Source organism: Hemitrygon akajei, chromosome 18 (assembly GCF_048418815.1).
Source record: "Hemitrygon akajei chromosome 18, sHemAka1.3, whole genome shotgun sequence".
In the NCBI taxonomy this organism is placed as follows: Eukaryota; Metazoa; Chordata; class Chondrichthyes; order Myliobatiformes; family Dasyatidae; genus Hemitrygon; species Hemitrygon akajei.
The window spans coordinates 66,238,458-66,259,084 of NC_133141.1; the positions used below are offsets into that span (position 1 = coordinate 66,238,458).

Here is a 20,627-nt window from a genome sequence, read left to right on the forward strand (position 1 = left end):
GGCAAAGAGAGTGTAAGATTATAAACAGAATGCTGGAAATACTCATCAGGTCAGGCAGCATCTATGGAGAGAAACACAGTTCAGACCTCTTATACTCTAAAGGATCCCTCAACCTACCTTGTCATAGCCCTTGCACTTCATTTGTCTACCTGAACTTTCTGTGTAACTGTAACACCATATTCTTTCTTTTGTACTACACAGAGAGCATCCTCACATCAACCGTTACGTTCTGGTTTGTTGCAAAATATATGGAAACTACATCAAACTGTCAGGTCAGTAGAAAAGGTCACTGGCTGCAGTCTACCATCACAACAGGATGTGTATAAGTCTAGGACAAAGAATTGGGCAGGAAAAATCCTTGCAGACACTGCCCACATGGCAAACTGCCTTTTCCAAAAGCTCCTTTCTGGAAAGCGCTATAGGGCTATTAAAACAAAAACTTCATGCCATCGTTAAAGTTTCTTCTGCCAGTCAATCTGATCAACCATTCTAGTTAGCCCCCCTCCCCATTACCCCTCTATCTATTACCTCAGTCACTGAACTGCACTGTAAACATTTTAAACCACTTTTTATAATGTTATTTACATTATAAATCCATGCTGGTAGTTATGTTTTTGCACATTGTCTTTCATATCTATACCTTAACCACTAATTTTATTTCTTTAAATATAATTCCTTCTAATTGTTGAATGCTGTTTTTTTTTTGCTGCATGTCACGCCCTGACCAACATACCTCAATAAATTCCTGATACATATAAATATATATGGTGAATAAAGTTGATTCTTGCTTCTCAAAGTACTTAATGTCTGGAATAAGCTGCCTGGATGAACTTCTCATTGTAACTTGGGTACACGTGACAATAATAAAAAACATCTACCAATATCCTGAAAGTTGATTGACCTAAAAGGAAAACTCTATTGCTTTCTGCACACATACTGCCTAAAGGGCTAAATATTTCAAGCATTCCTTACTTTTATTCCAGATTTCCATCACCTGTAGTATTTTATTTTCCAAAGTGCAGAAGAGGAAGTAGTGGAAAAAGAATGAACAAATTGGGAACAAATTGTTAGGTGGTGAAGAAAGAGTGAGGGATAAAAGGTTGAGTAGGAGAATTGTTGCCCCAACCAAGCAATGATCTTAAGAATATTAGAGATAACACACAATTGCAAAAAGCCAGGGGAACCCTTCAACGTAAGGTTACAGAGAAGTCAGGAGCAGTCACAAACCAACCAGATATTGTTTTGCAAATGTAGAAATGTTGCTCCTGTAATTGGCAAGCCCAGCCCTCAATATTAATTTTAGCTTCTTTTTAAGTTCTTTATAAATGAACCTTAAAGTTTGAATCCAGCATTCACATTCTACACTCAGTAGTCACTTTATTCTACTCTTCCTGTATCAAAGTCACTTTCTTCCCCATTCTGATGTTTGGTCGAAACAACAACTGAACCTCTTGAGCATGTCTGCAATCTTTTATGTTTTGAGTTGCTGCCACATGATCGGCTGATTAGATATTTGCAGGTGTGTGGTGTACTGAATAAACTGGCCACTGAGTGTATACTTCTATTACAAACTGCTAAAGGCAAACTATTTCTGGCATGGATCTAAATCATAAAATGTTTTACAAAGGACTGAGATTCACCCAATACACAATAAGGTTCTGCAGGCACTAAACTACAGCATCAGATTTTTTTTAAGATCCCAGTTGACAGATATCAGTGGCTAATGGAATATTTATAAATCAACTCCTGGGATTAAATATCTTGGATGTTTCATTCTTGTTAATGCTATTGCAAACATAATCCAGAAGTCACATTATTAGTGACAGCGATCCTAGTCACGCAGCTCATTCTTCTTGCACTGCTGTCGCACAACCTTCACAGGACCATAATATATAGGAGCAGAATTAGGCTATTTGGCCCATCAAGTCCGCTTCACCATCCCATCATTGCTGATTTAATTATCCCTCTCAAACTTATCCTCCAGCCTTCTCCCCATAACCTTTGATGTGCTTACTAATCTACAAGAGGTGCAGGCATAATCCGCAGAAAGCTACCTCACGGGTGAAGTGGAGATTCCAGACCAATCTGAAATCAACAAGGGATGCTTGACAGCTGTGGCAAGGCTTGAACACTGCAACATTAAATCAAGCAACACGGGAGATGAGCTCAATGCCTTCAATGCACGCTTTGACCATCAGGACATCGCAAACCCCCACATCTCCCGATGATCCTGTGATCTCAGTACCCGAAGCTGACATGCGGACTACCTTCAGGAGGGTGAATCCAGTCCCGGCAGGTTACCTGGCCACATACTAAAGACCTCTGCTGACCAACTGACTGGCATGTTCACCGAGATCTTTAACCTCTCGCTTTGGAGGATCAGGCGCAGAGAGGGTTAGCAACTTTAAATTCCTGAGTGTTACTATTCCAGAGGATCTGTCCTAGACCCAGCACGCAAGTGCAATTGTGAATAAAACATGCCAGTGCCTCCGCTTCTGTAGGAGTCTGCAGAGTTTTGGCATGACATCTAAAACTGTAACAAAATTCTATGTGTAGTGGAGAGCGTATTGACTTGTTACATCACAGCCTGGTATGGAAACACCAATGCCTTTGAACAGAAAATCCTACAAAAGGTACTGGATTCAGAGCACTACATCACAGGTAAAGCCCTCCCAAGCATTAAGCACATCTACATGAAACGCTGTTGTAGGAAAGCAACATCCATCATCAAAGATCCTGTTGCGATGAGGTAGAAGGTCCAAGAGCCTCAGTACTCGCACCACCAGGTTCAAGAACAGTTAATACTCCGCAACCAATGATTTCACTTTATGGATTCTTTACTTTGTTATCTCATGTTCTGTTATTTATTGCTATTTATTTATATTTGCATTTGCGCAGTTTGCTGTTTTCTGCTGGTTGACCTTTCATTGATTTTGTTAAAGTTACTATTCTATAGATTTGCTGAGTATGCCCACAAGAAAATGAATCACAGGATTGCATATTGTGACATATATATATATATATACATATATATATATATATATACACACACACACACACACACACATATATATATATATATACACATACATATATATACATATATATATACACACACACACATATATAGATATACATACACACACACATATATACATATACACATACACACACTTTGATAATAACATTTATTTTGAACTTTGAACTTTAATCAAGAATCTATGTGTCCCAGAACACAATCAGGAAAGCTCACCAACACCGCCAGTTTCTGAGGAGGCTGAAGGGAGCTGGACTTTGTACATCTATACTCACGTCCTTCTACAGAACCCCAAATTGCCTAAAGCAATTTTCCAACTGTCCTTCAGAGAAGAAGAGCTGCCATCCTTGCCAGGTCTGGTCAGTAGAGAGCATCAGAACAAGCTGTATCACTGCTTGGTATAGAAACTGCAGTATGGTGGACAGGATGTTTTTACAACAGGTAGTACAAACTGTCTTCAGCATTGCTGGCTATCAAGGACATATATACAGAAAGGTGCCAGAAAAAGGCCAGTAACATCATGAAGGATCCCACACACCTTGCTCATGGACTATCTGTCCCACTCCCATCAGAGATGAGGCTATGTAGCATCCAAGTCAAGTCGTCACTTTTATTGTCATTTCGACCATAACTGCTGGTACAGTGCATAGTAAAAATGAGACAACGTTTTTCAGGACCATGGTGCTACATGACACAGTACAAAAACTAGACTGAACTACGTAATAAAAAAAACAGAGAAAGCTATACTAGACTACAGACCTACACTGGACTGCATAAAGTGCACAAAAACAGTACCAGCATTACAATAAATAATAAACAGGACAGTAGGGCAAGGTGTCAGTTCAGGCTTCGGGTATTGAGGCGTCTGATAGCTTGGGGGAAGAAACTGTTATATAGTCTGGTCATAAGAGCCTGAATGCTTCGGAGCCTTTTCCCAGACGGCAGGAGGGAGAAGAGATTGTATGACGGGTGCACGGGGTCCTTCATAATGCTGTTTCCTTTGCGGATGCAGCGTGTAGTGTAAATGTCCGTGATGGCGGGAAGAGAGACCCCGATGATCTTCTCAGCTGACCTCACTATCCGCTGCAGGGTCTTGTGATCCGAGATGGTGCAATTTCCAAACCAGGCAGTGATGCAGTTGCTCAGGATGCTCTCAATACAACCCCTGTAGAATGTGATGGGGGTGGGAGATGGACTTTCTTCAGCCTTCGCAAAAAGTAGAGACGCTGCTGGGCTTTCTTTGCTATGGAGCTGGTGTTGAGGGACCAGGTGAGATTCTCCGTCAGGTGAACACCAAGAAATTTGGTGCTCTTTACGATCTCTACCGAGGAGTCGTCAACTTTTGTTTTGTTCACATTAAGAGACAGGTTGTTGGCTCTGCACCAGTCTGTTAGCCTAGTTCGTTAGTCCATGCAAGAACCACCAGACTTCAAATATTTTTAATTATTGTGTGCTTTTTAATAATTGTGTTCTTTAGCTTATTGTGATTTTTGCTGCTGCCTTGGATCCTGAGTAATAATTATTTCATTCTTTACACTTGTATATTGGAAATGACATTAAACAATCTTCAATCTTGAATCAACCTCTGCTTTAAATACACCAAATAACTTGACCTCCACAGACATCCGTGGCAATGAATTCCATGGTAACGTAGTGGTTAGCATGTCTCTATTACAGCTTGGAGCGTTCCAGAGTTTGGAGTTCAATTCTGCCACCATTCTGTAAGGAGTCCCTGTGGAAGGTGTGGGATTTCCCCCGGGTGCTCAAGTTCCCTCCCACAGTCGAAAAGCGTACTGGGTAGATTAATTGGTCATTGTAAATTGTCCCATGATTAGGTTGGAATTAACTGGGACTGTGGGGTTGCTGAATCAGCATGGCTCGAAGGGCCAGAAGGGGCTACTCTGTGCTGTATTGCTAAATAAATAAATAAATAAAACGAATGACTTCATTTTGTCTTGAGATGGTTACTGAGTTGTTCTGAAGGGTGGTAATTCAAGTGCTGCAGAATAACTACCATTCTTTCCCAGGACAGACATGAAGATAAGCTCTGCACAATAGAATGGTAGAATCTCAAATTGCCAAATCCCACATCCATTTTCCAACTGTCCTTCAGAGAAGGAGAGCTGCCATCCTTACCTGGTCCAGTCTGGAGATGATTCCAGTCCCATACAAAACAGTGAACTCTTAAAGGACGCATAAATTGAGCGGCACAGAAGCACTGTGGTTTGCGCAATGCTTTACTGCACAGGCTTTAAGATTGGGCTCAGGATTACTGGCACTGTCTGAAAGGGCTTTGTACAATCTCCTCATGACCACATGGGTTTCCCCCCCCACATTCCAAACATGTATACTTAAGGTTAGCGAGTTGCGGGCACGCTATGTTGGTGCTGGAAGAGTGTAGCAACACTTGCAGGCTGCCCAGCACAAACCTCATTGATTTGATTTGATGCAAATGATGCTTCGATGTTCATGAGACAACTGAAGCTAATCTTCCTGAAATGATCTAGGGTCCATCATGTCAGGGCATTTAGGAATGGGCTATAAATATTGGCCTTACCTGTAAGCCTACAGGTAGTTTAAGTATAAATTGAAAATTGTCTCACTGTAACACAAGTTCCCATACTGAGATCACCAAACATCAGCTGAGGTATTACCCATGGAATGCCCAAGGAAATGAGCTGAAACACTTCCTTAATTTATTTTCCTGGATGTGGGCACAATTGGCATCATAATCACAAGAGATTCTGCACATGCTGGAAATCCAGAGAAGCATCTGCAGAATCTTGTGTTCACGATTTGCTCCTCCATTACAAAGTCTCTTTGAGGTATCCCTGAAGAAGTTTACATCTCCTCTTTGATGGGAGTTCAGTGAGACCCTCTCTTACTGTCACATCCCATGATCTCTACTGCCTTCTGACTCTTCGATCACGTGCTCACCCAGACTCACTACCTCAGCCACATGTCCTTCCTGGGTACTTCTGCTTTGTACTTCTTCCCATCCCCCATCTTCTTATTCTGGTTTTGTCCCCCTTCCTTTCCAGTCTATATGAAGCATCTTAGCCCAAAACATCGACTCCTTCTCATTGATGTCTGATCTACTGAGTTCCTCAGGCACTTTGTGTAACTGGCATTCTGTCATTTACTGCTCATTCTCAATTGCCCTTGAGAAGGTGAACCTCTGCAGTCCTTCTTTTGAGGGTGTTCCCACAGTGCTTTTGGGGAAGGTTTCAACATTTAGACCCAGTAATGAATGGTGATAAATTCCCAAATTAGGAAACTGTTTCATTTGGAGGGAATCCCATGGGTAATGATGCTCCCATACACTTAGCTACTCCTGTCCTCTTAATGGTACAGACTGCAGGTTTGGTGACTGTCAGAGTAACCTAGATGAGTTATGTCCCCGAGTGGATGTCTTTTTATGCTACGGACTCATTAGTGACCAGGAGCAAGCCAACCTCTCTCCTCTGTACTTGGTGACTGTAGATCAGGAGAGTATAATCGAAACTTGAGGAGCAGCCTCAAGATACTCAAGTAGAGGCTGGAACCTCTCACATTGTTAGTTAGTAGCTGGTTTCCCTGAACATTGGGGACCTGGGCTGGAAGGTGTCAGAGTGCCATTCACCGACTGCCTATCTATCTGTCCTTTCTACAGACAGGAAGAGTCAGTGTACCATGTGCATATGGAATGTGAGAGGTTGCAGCCTCACTGGGTATAGAGGGGAGAGGCCGACTCAAGGGATCTCCTAGTCAGCTTGCTCCTGGGTTTGGCCAAGCTGGTCAATCACAGATCCGCAGCGGGCTGTCAAGGGCTTTGCTTGAGCTGATTGCTTGTCTCTCTTCCTGGGTTACGTCTGTGCCCGGGTGTCCTTGGAGAAGGTGCAAGTGGTCTCTATTGGCAAAATGGTGGAATTCCAAGAACAGTGAGCCTCTCAAGGCCCACCAATGCCCTTGAACATGACTGCAAGAAAATGAATTTCAGGGTAGTATATGGTAACATATGTACTTTGATAATAAAGTTACTTTGAATTTGAATGTGTTGTAGATAGTAACGATGGTATTTTAATTTGAAACTGTAAATAGCTTATGAAGCCCTGATTTACTGTTCAGTGCTTAGCTTTTTAAAAAAATGTTATTTAGAGATACAGTACAGAGCAGGTGCTTCTGGCCCAACGATCCATGCTGCCCAGCAACCCACTGATTTAACCCTAGCCTAATAGAACAATTTACAATGACTAATTAGCCTACTACCTAGTATGTCTTTGGACTGTGAGAGGAAACTGGAGCCTTCAGGAAAAAAAAACCTATACACACATGGGAAGGACAGAGAAACTTTCTTGCAGAGGATGCCAGGATTGAACTCTGAATTCCAATGCTGAACTGTAATAGCATCGTGCTAACTGCTACACTACTGTAGCGCCCTATGGTTGGTGAATAAACTTCTGTTAAAAAAAGATGAGCACTGTCACTTTGCAGAATGGTACACATAGCAGCAGTTGCAGAGTGAGATCGTTTAGACAGGTGAATGAGGTGTGTCAATCCAGCCGAATGCCCCGACCTGGATGGCACCAAGGTTCTTAGGAGTTATTGCAGTTGCACTCATCCAGGTAAGCAGAGGGTGTTCCATTACACTCTTGACTTGTTTGCTGGGGATGGTGAAAATGCTTCAGGGTATTAGGAGCATTAGGGCTAGTGAGTTATGGCCATGATATGTTGGTGCTCGAAACGTGGTGATGCTTGCAGGCTGTCCAGCACGAACCTCACTGATAGGAATTGATGCAAATGATGTACTTCATTATATGCTTCATGTACAAATAAAGCTAATCTTTATTGTTAATCTCTCATTTCAGGATTCCCACCTCCTGACCTGTACTTGAAGTTGCATTACTTTCAACTGGTCCAGTTGAGTTTCTGGTCAGTGGCAGCCCCCAGGATATCGCAGTGGGGGCACTTCAGTAATGTCACTGAATAGCCACAGCAGATAATTACACCATCTCATGGCCGTGATGATTATGGCCTAGTACTTTTGTGGCAGGGGTGTTACTTTCCAGATCAGTCCCTAACATCTGTGGCCGTGGCCTGTTCCATTCACCAATGAGACACAAGAATTTGCAGGTGCAGGGATCTCGAGCTCCACTCAAAGTGCTGGAACAACTCATGGATTTGGGCAGCATTTATGGGGGGGGGGGGGAGAAATAGACATTTGATGTTTTGTATCAAAACACTTCATCTTGGGCTGAAAGACAAGAGAGAAAAATCATCTGTTTAAAAAAGATGGAGGGAAAGGGTGGAGCAAGAACTGGCAGGTGATTTGAGGATCCAGCTGAGGGGTGAGTGGGAATGGCATCACAAGGTGGGAGATGTTTATTCATAGAAAACTACAGCACCATTCAGGGTCCTTTGGCCCATGATCTTGTGCTGAACTTACAACCTACTCTGTGATCAATCAAACCCTTCCCTCCTAGCTCTCCATTTTTACACCATCCACATGCCTATCCAAGAGTCTCTTAAATGTCCCTAATGTACCTGCTTCTACCACCACTGCTGGCAGCATGTTCCCCCCACCTACCATTCTCTGTGTATTAAAAAATGACCTCAGGACCATTCACCTTGAAGTCCAGTGCTGATGCCACTACTCCACCGGCCAGCCCAGCATTCCCACGCCCCTATAATTTTCCAATCACCTTAAAATTAAATTCACCTTCATATTAGCCATTTCTGCCCTGGGAAGAAGTCCCTGGCTGTCCACTCCATCTATGCCTTTTACCATCTTATATACCTCTATTAAGTCTCCTCTCACCATCCTTGCTCCAAAGAGAAGAGCCCACGCTCACTCAACCTATTCCCATAAGACACTTCCCCTTCCACCTTTTGCTGTGGAATGGCCTGGATACAGTCAACCTGAGAAGGAAACGTCCTATTCCCCTCATCTGACAGACATCAAAACAAGGTTCCACCACTCACTCTGGATTTTTGAGGGGATGAAGATGACAGCTATTTCGCCTCTTGCTGTATAGAATCCACACTGTGACATTGGAAATAGCTCTTCAGCTGCTGGGAAGAGATAATCAAGGAGGATTCTTCCAATGGTGACCTCCAAAGCAGAGAGAACTCTCATCAATTGGACTTCTCTCCTGTTTTGGACACAGTCATGATTACAGCTTCTCTGACATCCTCTGGAATGCTTTCCTCTTCCCAGGTCAGGGAGACAACATCTTAAATTTGCATAACAAATATTTTTTACACTAACTTTTAGTGACTTGGGGCAGCCCGGTAGTATAGCTGTTGGTGTAATACTATTACAGTGCAAGCGACTGGGGTTCAATTCCTGGTGCTGCCTGCAAAGAGCTTGTACATTTTCCCCATGACCATGCGGGTTTCCTCTGGGTGCTTGGGTTTCCTCCACATTCCAACAACATGCAGGTTAGTAGGTTAATGGGTGTAATTGGGCTCAGTGAGCCGGAAGGGCCTGTACCATACTATATCCCTAAATAAATACAAAAGAGAGGCAGGGAATATTTGGAGATAAAGAGGAGAATGCTAAAATTCAGATTTTGCAGGATCAGGAATCAACATTGTGAATGGGAAAGTGTGAGATGATCAGAGGAATGGAGGAACAAATTAAGTGATACCTACACTCGATTCAGCTGCATGAAGGTCTCTCAGTTCAAATTTCTGGTTTCTCCGCATATGGTATAAATAGTCCAAGTGACCATCTGCCATTAAACTTTTATGGCCTATGACCTACCTCACTAAAATCTCTTATTGGCAAAACACTTGGGATTCTAAAAAAATATACTGAAGAGAACAGTACAGCAATAGACCACCTGGACCACTAGGTCAGAACTAGGTGTTCTAGTCTTCTTACTTCACATCAACCCTTTAGTTGTCTTTTCTGCTCCTTGCTACTTTTGACAAATTGTCCTGGTACTACTACTCATGGTAGAGGGCTCTAGAACTTAAGAACAAAAATCCACCTTCAATCCCTTTTGGATTCATTTTCAGCCCTTTCATTTTGGGACTCTCCCACAAGTGAGAATCCTTCTTCCCAAAACTAACTTTCCCAATACCAGGAGACTCTCTCCATCTTCAGGAAACATTTATAGTAATCCTGTGGCTCTCTAGTTAAACTCAGCCCTAGGTTGTGTTATCAGCTTCAGGTTTGTGGAAAGGGAACTGGGCTTTCTGGAGTTGAGAGAAGTTCTGGGAAAGTTTGGAAGGTCTTCTCACCAAGTGACATGGAACGCCTGCCGACACCCATGCCGGTTGCAAGTCATACAGGCTCCCGTTGCTGCCTTGCTCTCTCGTCCTTGTTCTTCACAGAGATAACAGGTCTAAATCCAAAAGGAAAAAGATGGACACTTGTTAATGTGTGCTTCGAACACACAGTAGTTTCTTGCTCACACTGTGGATTCCATTCCCACTTATTCAGGACAATCATTAAAACCATCATCTTAGAGTGTCTCATCTGACATGAAGCAAGGATCAGGCACAGGTGACTCTGCAAATTATGGAAATCTTGAGCAACACACACAAAACACTGGAGGAACTCAGTAGTCAGGCAACATCTATAAATAAATAGTTGATGTTTAGGGCTGATACCAAATATTGGCAAGGCTAAGGGTTTGATCTCCAAGAGTCAATTTCCAAGTCAGTGAAGCTGCTATCAAGCCTGATCTTACTCTGCAGACACTTGGTATTATACCTAGCTCCAAGATGTGCTTTGATCTAGATATTCCGGCACTAATACCACCTTAACAACATTCACTGCTGCTCACACACTGATCTATATCTTTGCTGCCAGCTTCATTAGTTCTCCCATCTGAATTTGAGTTTTTCCAATATTCCCCACTGATCTCCCTCTGGCACTTAGCCCTACATGCAGGACCTGCCCCAATACCACTTCCCTCACCACCATTCAAAGCCCAAAATGGTGCTTCCAGGTGAGGCAACAATTCACCTGTGAGTTTGTCAGGGTTGCCCACTGTATCTGGTGCTCCTGGTGTGGCCTTCCCTACATCAGTAAGAACTGACATGGATCGGGGGACCACTTTACCAATCGCCTTCACTCCGTCTGCCCCAAAAGGAGGGCTTTCCCAGCAGCCATCCATTTTAATTCCACTTCCCTTTCTGACATAAAACCATAAGATTTAGGAGCAGAATTAGGCCATTTGACCCATCAAGTCTGTTTCGCCATTTCATTGTGGCTAATCAATTTTTCCTCTCAGCCCCAATCTCCTGCATCCCCCACCCCCCCCCATATCCTTTCACACCCTGACCAGACAAGAATCTATCAATCTCTGCCTTAAATATACATAAAGACTTGCCCTCCACAGCCACCTATGGCAAAGAATTCCACAGATTCATCCCTCTCTGGCTAAAGAAATTCCTCATCTCCATTCTAAAAGGACATCCCTCTATTCTGAGGCTGTGTCTTCTGATCTCAGACACTCCCATCATAGGATAACATCCTCTTCATATCCATACTATCAAGGCTTCTCACAATTTGATAGGTTTCAATTAGGTCACCCCTCATTCTTCTGAATTCCAGTGAATACAGGCCTAGAGCCAACACTCTTCATATAACAAACCATTCAATCCTGGAATCATTTTAGTGAACCTCCTTTGAACCCTCTCCAATTTCAGCACATCTTTTCTAAGATAAGAGCACAAACCTGCACACAATACTCCAACTGAGGCCTCACCAGTCTTTTAGAAAGTCTCAACATTACATCCTCGCTTTTATATTCTAGTCCTCTTGAAATAAGTACTAACATCGCATTTGCCTTCCTCACCACAGACTTAACCTGCAAATTAAACTTTAGGGAATCCTGCACAAGGACTTCTAGGTCCCTTTGCACCTCAGGTTTTTGTATTTTCTGTCCATTTAGAAAATAGTCAACCTTTTCACTTTTACCAAAGTGCATGACCAGACACTTCCTGACACTGTATTCCATCTGCCACTTCTTTGCCCATTCCATTAATCTATCTAAGTCTTTCCGTTGCTCTCTACTTCCTCAAAATGAACTTCCCCTCCACCTATCTTCGTACCATCTGCAAACGTTGCAACAAAGCCATCACCCAAATCATTGACATATAATGTAAAAAGAACTTGTCCTCAGGCTCCTGTGGAAACCACTAGTCACTGGCAGCCAATCAGAAAAGGTTCCCTTTATTCCCACTCTTTGCCTCTTGCCAATCAGCCAATGCTTTATTCATGCAATCTTCCCTGTAATACCACGGGCTCATAGTTTGTTAAGCAGCCTCACGTGTGGCATCTTGTCAAAGGTCTTCTGAAAATCCAAGTACACAACATCAACCTTTGTCTATCCTTTGTCTATCTTGCTAGTTATTTCTTTAAAAAATTCTAAGAGATTTGTCAGGGAAGATTTTACCCTTGCGGAAACCATGCTGACTACGGATTATTTTTATCATGCACCTCCAAGTACTCCGAACCCACATCCTTAACAATCGATGCCAACATCTCCCCAACCACTGAGTTCAAACTAACTGGCCTCCAAATTCCTTTCTTCTGCCTCTCTCTCTTGAAGGAAAGAGTGACAATTGCAATTTGTCAGTCTTCTGGAACCATTCCAGAATCTAGTGATTTTTGAAATATCATTACGAATGCCTCCACAATCTCCTAAGCTACCTCTTTCAGAACCCTGGGGTGTACACCATCTGGTCCAGGTGACTTATCTACCTTCAGTCCTTTCAGTTTCCCCAAGAACCTTCTCCCCAGTAATGGCAACTACACTCACTTCATGATTCCTGACAACTGAAACTTCCACCATACTACTACTGTCTTCCACAGTGAAGACTGATGCAAAATACTTACTCTGTTCATCCGCCATTTCTTTGTCACTACCTCTCCAGCATTGTTTTCCAGCAGTCCAATATCCACTCTCACCGCTCTTTTACACTTTATGTATCTAAAGAAACTTTTGGTATCCTCTTTAATATTACTGGCTAACTTACTTTTGTATTCCACCTTTATCTTCTTAATGACTTCTTTAGTTGCTTTCTGTTGGTTTTAAAAAGTTTCCCAATCCTCTGACTTCCCACTAATTTTTGTCCTGTTGTATGCCCTCTCTTTGGCTTTTATGTTGGCTTTGACTTCTCTTGTTAGCCATGGTTGAGTCATCTTGCCTTTAGAATACTTCTTCCTCTTTGGGATGTATATATCCTGTTCCTTCCAAATTGCTTCCAGAAATTCCAGCCATTGCTGCTCTGCCATCATCCCTGCCAGTATTGTTTTCCAATTAATTCTGGCCATGCCTCTGTATTCCCTTTACTCCACTATAATACCAATCTATCTGACTTTAGCTTTTCCTTCTCGGATTTCAGGCTGAATTCAATCATATTGTTATCACTTGACCTTAAGCTCTCTGTTCAATCCAGTTCATTCCAGTTCAATCCAGAACAGCTGATCTCCTCATGGGCTCAAACATGAGCTGCCATCTCGTAGGCATTCCAGAAATCCCCCCTCTTGGAATTCAGCACCGACTTGATTTTCCCCAATCTAGAGTCCCCATAAAAAGTGTTCATCCCCCTTGGAAGTTAAAATGTTTTATTGTTTTACAACATTGATTCACAGTGGATTTAATTTGGCTTTTTATGACACTGATCAACAAAAAAAAAGACTCTTCCGTGTCAAAGTCAAAACAGATCTCTACAAGGTGAACTAAATTAATTACAAATAAAAAACACAAAATAATTGACTGCATAGGTATTCACCCCCTTTAATATGACACACCAAATCATCACTGGTGCAGCCAATTGGTTTTAGAAGTCACATAATTAGTTAAATGGAGAGGTGTTTCAATTAATTGCATCTGGAAGGTCCAACTGCTGGTGAGTCAGTATCCTGGCAAAAAGTACGCCATGGAGACAAAAGAACACTCCAAGCAACTCCACAAAAAGGTTATTGAAAAGCATAAGTCAGGAGATAGATACAAGAAAATCTCCAAGTTACTGAATATCCCTTGAAGTACAGTTAAGTCAATCATCAAGAAGTAGAAAGGATGTGGCATAGCTGTAAATCTGCCTAGAGCAGGTCGCCATCAAAAACTGAGTGACCATGCAAGAAGGGAACTAGTGAGGGAGGCCACCAAGAGACAACTCTGGAGGAGTTACAAGCTTCAGTGACTGAGATGGGAGAGACTGCGCATACAACAACTGTTGCCCAGGTGCTTCACCAGTCACAGCTTTCTGGGAGAGTAGCAAAGAGAAAGCCTCTGTTGAAAAAAAAAACTCACATGAAATCTCAGCTAGGGTTTGCCGGAAGGCATGTGGGAGACTCTGAAGTCAGCTGGAAGAAGGTTCTATGGTCTGATGAAAGCAAAATTGAGCTTTTTGGCCATCAGACTAAACACCATGCTTGGCATAAGCCAAAAACCGCACATCAAAAACACACCATCCCTACTGTGAAGTATGGTGGTGACTGCATCATGTTGTGGGGATGCTTCACTGCAGCAGGCCAAGGAAAGCTTGTGAAGGTAGAAGGTAAAATGAATGCAGCAAAATACAGGGAAATCCTAGAGGAAAACCTGATGCAGTCTGCAACAGAACCGCAACTTGGGAGAAGATTTGTTTTCCAGCAAGACAATGACCCCAAGCATCAAGCCAAAGCTACACAGGAATGGCTAAAAAACAACAAAATTAATGTCCCAGAGTGGCCAAGTCAGAGTCCAGATCTCAATCTAATTGAGAATTTGTGGCTGGACTTGAAAATGGCTGCTCACTCAAGATCTCCATGCAATGTGACAGAGCTTGAGCAGTTTTGTAAAGAAGAATGGGGAAAAATTGCAGTGTCCAAATGTGCTAAGCTGATAAAAACCTATCCACACAGACTCAAGGTTGTAATTGCTGCCTAAGGTGCATCTACCAAATACTGACTTGAAGGGGATAAATACTTATGCACTGTACCTGCATATTGAAATCCCCCGTGACTATTGTAACATGGCTCTTTTGGCATGCATTTCCTATCACCAGTTGGAACTATGGACATTTTGGTCCACAGTCTTCTCTAAGATCATGATGCATCTAGTCTCAGACTGGAGGAGCAAATCCTGATATTCCACCTGGGTAGCCTTCAACCTGATGGCATGAGCATAGATTTCTCCAACTTTTTCCCCCTCTCTTGTCTCTCTTTTTCCATTCCCCATTCCAGTTCCCATCTTGCTCCTTCACTTCTCCTCACCTACCCATCACCCCCCCTCTGGTGCCCCTCCTCCCATGGTCTACTCTCCTCTCCTATCAGAATCCTCCTTCTTTAGCCTTTTACCTCTTTCACCTAACCCCTAACATTTTCTCAATTCATCCTGCCTACCCCACTCACCCACATAACCTGGTCTCACCCATCACCTGTCAGCTTGTACTCCTCCCCTTCTCCCCACCACCTTAATCTGCCTTCTTCCCCTTTCCTTTCCAGTCCCGATGAAGCGTCTTGGCCTGAAACATTGACTGTTTAGCCCTTTCCACAGATGTTGCCAAACCTGCTGAGTTCCTGCAGCACTTTGTGTGTGTTGCTCTGCAGAATCACTTGTTTCCAATGTATTCCCTTTCACCCATTAACTCTAAAATCACTGCTAATGTTGGCTTCCAGTGGTATTAAAATTCTTAAGGCACAAGAAACTGCAATTCTGTAATCTGTAGCAACACACAAGATGCTGGAGGAACTCATCAGCTCTGTGGAGAGAAATGGTTTGGGTCCCTTGACTTCAATTGATCAGAAGTAGAATCTCAACCCAAAATAGATGCTGCCTGACCGACCGAGTTCCCACAGCATCTACTGTAGTGCGGGTTGAGTGCCCCATATCCCAAAATCTAAAAACCTCAGAAATCCTAATTATTTTTTTTTGAGTGCAGACATGACGTCACAAATGGGAAATTCCACAAGGTGCTGGGAAGGTTCCCTGGTGATATGCAGGTCACTGCACATCACAAACAGTTCTGAGAAGTGACCTCACACACCCTGAGTGGGGTCCTGTTGCCGCCAGTTTGTTTTCAGCAGTTTTCATAGCCAGACCTTTATGCATTACTCACAGTGATTTCCATGTATTTTGCGCTTATTCTCTGTTCTGTGCTATGAAGATATTGTTCAAAATGTCAAAAAGGCCTGCAGTTACCCCTATGGGTAATAGTGAATAGAAAAAGAGGAAGCATTTATGTTTATCAATAACACAGTTGTTGGAAAAACTTATCAGCGGTATAAGTGTGAAGCATCTGACAGAAGAGTATGGTGTTGGAAAGACCACCATCTATGACCTGAAGGAACAGAAGGACAAACTGTTAAAGTTCTATACTGAAAGTAATGAACACAAATTAATGAAAAATAGAAAAACAACCTCTGGCCTATGAATATGTTCAATGATGATGATGAACAGAGTGATGAGTTTGAAGGATTACGTATGTCAAATGAGATGTTGGAACTCCTTACATAATCAAAAGGATACCTTCAGAGTCCATCAATAAACTGGAGAAAGTGGATATCGAAGACATTTTTAACATCAATAATGAGATTCCAGTTGTTCATTCAATGACCGATGGTGAAATAGCTGAAATGGTTCTGAATCAAGGTGATCATGATATTAATAGTGAAGACGAAGATGTTATTGTTAATACAGTAGAAAAATGCTCATAGACAACATGGTGAAAATATGTGATGGACTTACTGGTTAGAGCAGTACGCATTCATAACAGAACAAGAGATCATGTTGGTTATAAAATCAAAGAAAAAAAAAATCGCAAGCCAAACTCCCTTGTTAATCAGGCAGACAACACTGAAAGAAACATTTTAAAAAGTCATCTAGCAGAGACCCTCCACATCCAAAGAGCATCCACTTTCAGGTCCCTGAACTGCAATAATGTACCCTCTCCTTCAAGTTTCAGATCTCACATAGTTGTTGTGTTTGGTGTAGCATTTTTCTTCTTTTGTAAACAAAGAACATCACATATTTTTAGTAATGACAAAACTTTTGCACAAAATCTGAATTTCACCTCTAACTAAAATCTCAAGTTTGAGTATAACATGACAGTGCCATTATTGCACTAAAAATAAAATGTTGACTTTTTTCAGTTTTCATTACAACTACCTGCAATTAAATTGTCTTTTAATACCTTACATAAAGCCTCAAAAAAGTAAAATAGAAATACAATGTACTGTAACATTTTCATCAAAACATTGCATTTTAGGTGGAGACTGAAACCCTGCCATTGTTTGTTGTTGATTCAGGTATTCTCCCGATGCTGCAACTTTTGCTACTTTGCATACATTATCATTTCATTATATCAATGGCATGAAATAATTTTTACTGTTAAGTACATAGATGCAATGAACAAACAAGACAAAGGCTGCTTACCAGTAGCACATAAATTCAGATGGTGATCCCAAGCTATCTCATTATATATTCTAAAATTCAAAAAGTCTAAAACCTGAAACAGTTCCAGCCCAAGCATTTTGGACAAGAGGTACTTAACTTGTATTAAAATTCTTAGGGCACAAGAGACTGCAATACTGGAATGTGCAGCAATACACAAGTTGCTGGTGGAACTTAATGGCTCAGACAGCAACGGTGGTTTGGGTTCCTTCATTTGGATCGTTCAGAAGAAAGAACTTGACCCACAATAACAACTGTTCACTTTCCTCCATTGCCCGAGATCCTCCAGCATCTCTTGTAATATTAAAATTCTCCTTGTCTACAAATTCCACCATGATCTCCCATCTGTGTGGGGGAAAAAAAGCCTTTTCTCATCTTCAATCCAATCCTTCTGCCAGGAACTATAAATCTATGCCCCTGGTTTTTGTCAGTTCCTTGTTGGGAATTAAGCCCTTGCTATTTCCTCTCTCTAGACTCTCAGAATTTTATACACCTGCAGTTTACTCTTCCCACAGCCTCCTGTGTTTCAAAGGAAATAAATTCCAGCATACTTAATAAGACCATAAGACATGGAAGGGAAGCAGAATTAGGACATTCGGCCCATCAAGTTTGTACACTATTCCATCATAGCTGATTTATTATCCCTCTCAACCCCATTCTCCTGCCTTCTCCTTGTAACTTTGATGCCCTGACTAATCAAGAACTTTAAATATACCCAAATAATTTGGCCTCCACAGCTATCTGTGGCAATGAATTTCACAGATTCACTACTCTTTGGCGAAAGAAATTCCTCTTCATCTCTGTTCTAAATGGATGTCCCTTTATTCTGAGGCTGTTACTTCTGGTCCCAGACTCACCTACTACGGGAAACATGCTCGCCATATCCACTCTATGTGGAAATTTCAATACTTGATTGGTTGCAATGAGATCATCCCTCATGCTTCTAAACTCCAGCAAGTAAAAACTCAGAGTCTGCTCTGCCATCCCATCATGGCTGATTTATTATCTCTCTCAACCCCATTCTCCTGCCTTCTCCCCATAACATTTGACACTCTGACTGATCAAGAACCTATCAATCTGAATCTTTCCTCACTGGGTAATAGTCCAGTTTGAAGACAATGGAAGCAGGAACAAGGACAACAGGGAAGCGTAGGTAATGTGAATGTGCATAAAGTTATGGGGTGTACATGGGTAAATGACATCTTTTTCCTCAGTGCTGAAAAATCAAGAACTAGAGGACATAGGTTTAAGATGAGAGGGGAAAGATTCAATAGGAACCTGAGGGCAATTTTTTCACAAAGACGGTTGTCCATCTAAGGAATGAGCAGCCAGAGGAAGTAGATGAGGCAGGTACATTAACAACATTTAAAAGGTACTTGGACAGGGACGTGGATAGGAAAGGCTTAGAGAGATACGAGCCAAACATGGGGAAGTGGGATTGGCATAGGTGGGAATCTCAGTTGGCCTGGACCAGATGAGCCAAGTGAACTGTTCCCATGCAGTGCAACTCTGTGACGATTCAAAGGAGACCCAGCAAATATCAAAAGGGAAAATCTTGCAGGATGATGGGTGGGAGCAGGGACTGATTTCATCTCTCTCACTAAGAACCAGCAGATTCCGTACCATGCAGACGGCCTCCTCGGGGACTGCAAGCTCCAAAGACCACTAGAATGACCATTCTTGAGGCCAAGTGGACAAAGGAACAAGCAAGGTAAGGTTGTTGATGGAGGTATATAACAGAGCTAACACGTTACATGGATCAGAGAGAATACCCGCGGAGAGACGGTGGAGCTGTTACCTTGTTGAAGCGTTCATGGGGAACGTACTGCAGTACAATGGGCTCCATGCTTATAACATTAGCAAACTGCACCTCGGGAACATAGAGGGCACACACCACGTGGGCCCAACCTAAAGACACCAAACAGAACAAAATGGTTCAGTGTGCTGTACCTCAAAGAATAACCTCCTATTCCCAATAACATAGTACTTGCAACCACCTCATCATGACATACTTCTACTTGTTGAAAAAGTGGCCTCTACCATAATACATGTAGTTGTACATAGCACAAACCCAAAACTAATAAATGAAATGGTTACTGAATCTGTTTCAGTGGTGTTGAGTGAGGTAAAGAGCAAGGGGAAATCTCTTCTCCCTCTCCAATTATTGATGTCCAGAGTGGAAGGCGTTCCTCTGGGATGCTGGGCAGCTGAGCAGTTGGGCCTCCAGCAGTCACCATACTCTCAGCACTGCATTGGGAGTGACAGTCAGCCAGAAACCTCCCATTGGACACGAACACAAAATCTTCTAAATGAGAGACAATTGCCTACTCCCGCTCTCTCTACCTTCTCACCTCTGATTCCCCACCCCACACATCAACCCCTCTCCCCCTTGCCCCAAACTTCACCCTTTCTGACCGCTTCACTCTTTACCTCCTCTTCCCTCACATCCTTCACTATCTCCCGTCTCATTCCTTACCCTTTCTCCCATGCCCCTCCCTCACTGTCCCACTCTACACCATTCCACACACCTGCTTGTGTGCACTGAGCTTGGAACCAAACACCCGCCTTTGGTGAGAGCCAACTCACCTCAGGACAATTGTGCCCATGATTGTCTGGGGCTGCCCAGTCTCTCTGGGAATCAGGTCTTATACAGCCAACTTCCAGCTCCAACTTTGTCTCTGTGTTGTTGCCAAATGAGGCCAGCCACTTCCTCAAAGGAAAAGGGAGAAAGCTACAGGGCTGGATGACTAATACCCTGTCTGCACCACCTGAAAATAACATTCCCAAATAGTACTAGAGAGCAAAAGGCAACTGCACTGAATGCAAAATTGAGGGGGATTGGAGGATATAGACAGTGAATTATGTAAACACACTCCAGCAAGCAGAATCTCTAAATATTCATGGATATAATGTGTTTTGAAAAATGGGGAAAGTAAAACATTAGACGGTGAGATATTGGGGCGAGGACAATCATGCAGCATTGAACTGAGGGGACAGCCATCCAGGAATGAGTGAGGAGAGAAAATACTGTTCAAAGTTGTGGAACAATAGAGCTGTAATTACACCATTGGGAATGTTCTAGATGCTGATTACAAGCAGGAGCAAATCAGCAGTGAAATTACAGAGATGTGAGAAAGAAGTAGAGTCGTAATAATGGGGGACTTCATCCATTAAAGTACAGACTGGGATACCGGCCAAACACAGACAAGGAA

At 42.5% G+C, this 20,627-nt stretch overlaps 1 protein-coding gene across 6 annotated transcripts in view; it reads right to left on the minus strand.

Moving 5' to 3' along the window:
- The window catches only part of LOC140741499 (protein AF-10-like), a 335,405-nt gene that overhangs the window by 258,467 nt on the left and 56,311 nt on the right, over positions 1 to 20,627 (minus strand). For 4 of the 6 annotated variants that reach the window (XM_073071775.1, XM_073071770.1, XM_073071771.1 and 1 more), the window contains exons 4-5: positions 19,214 to 19,323; positions 10,265 to 10,368 (exon numbers count right to left, since the gene is read on the minus strand). In XM_073071775.1, the coding sequence (XP_072927876.1) occupies positions 10,265 to 10,368; positions 19,214 to 19,323 (214 nt within the window). The remainder of the gene's footprint in view (positions 1 to 10,264; positions 10,369 to 19,213; positions 19,324 to 20,627) is intronic. The other 2 variants (XM_073071774.1, XM_073071773.1) reach the window with 1 other exon arrangement.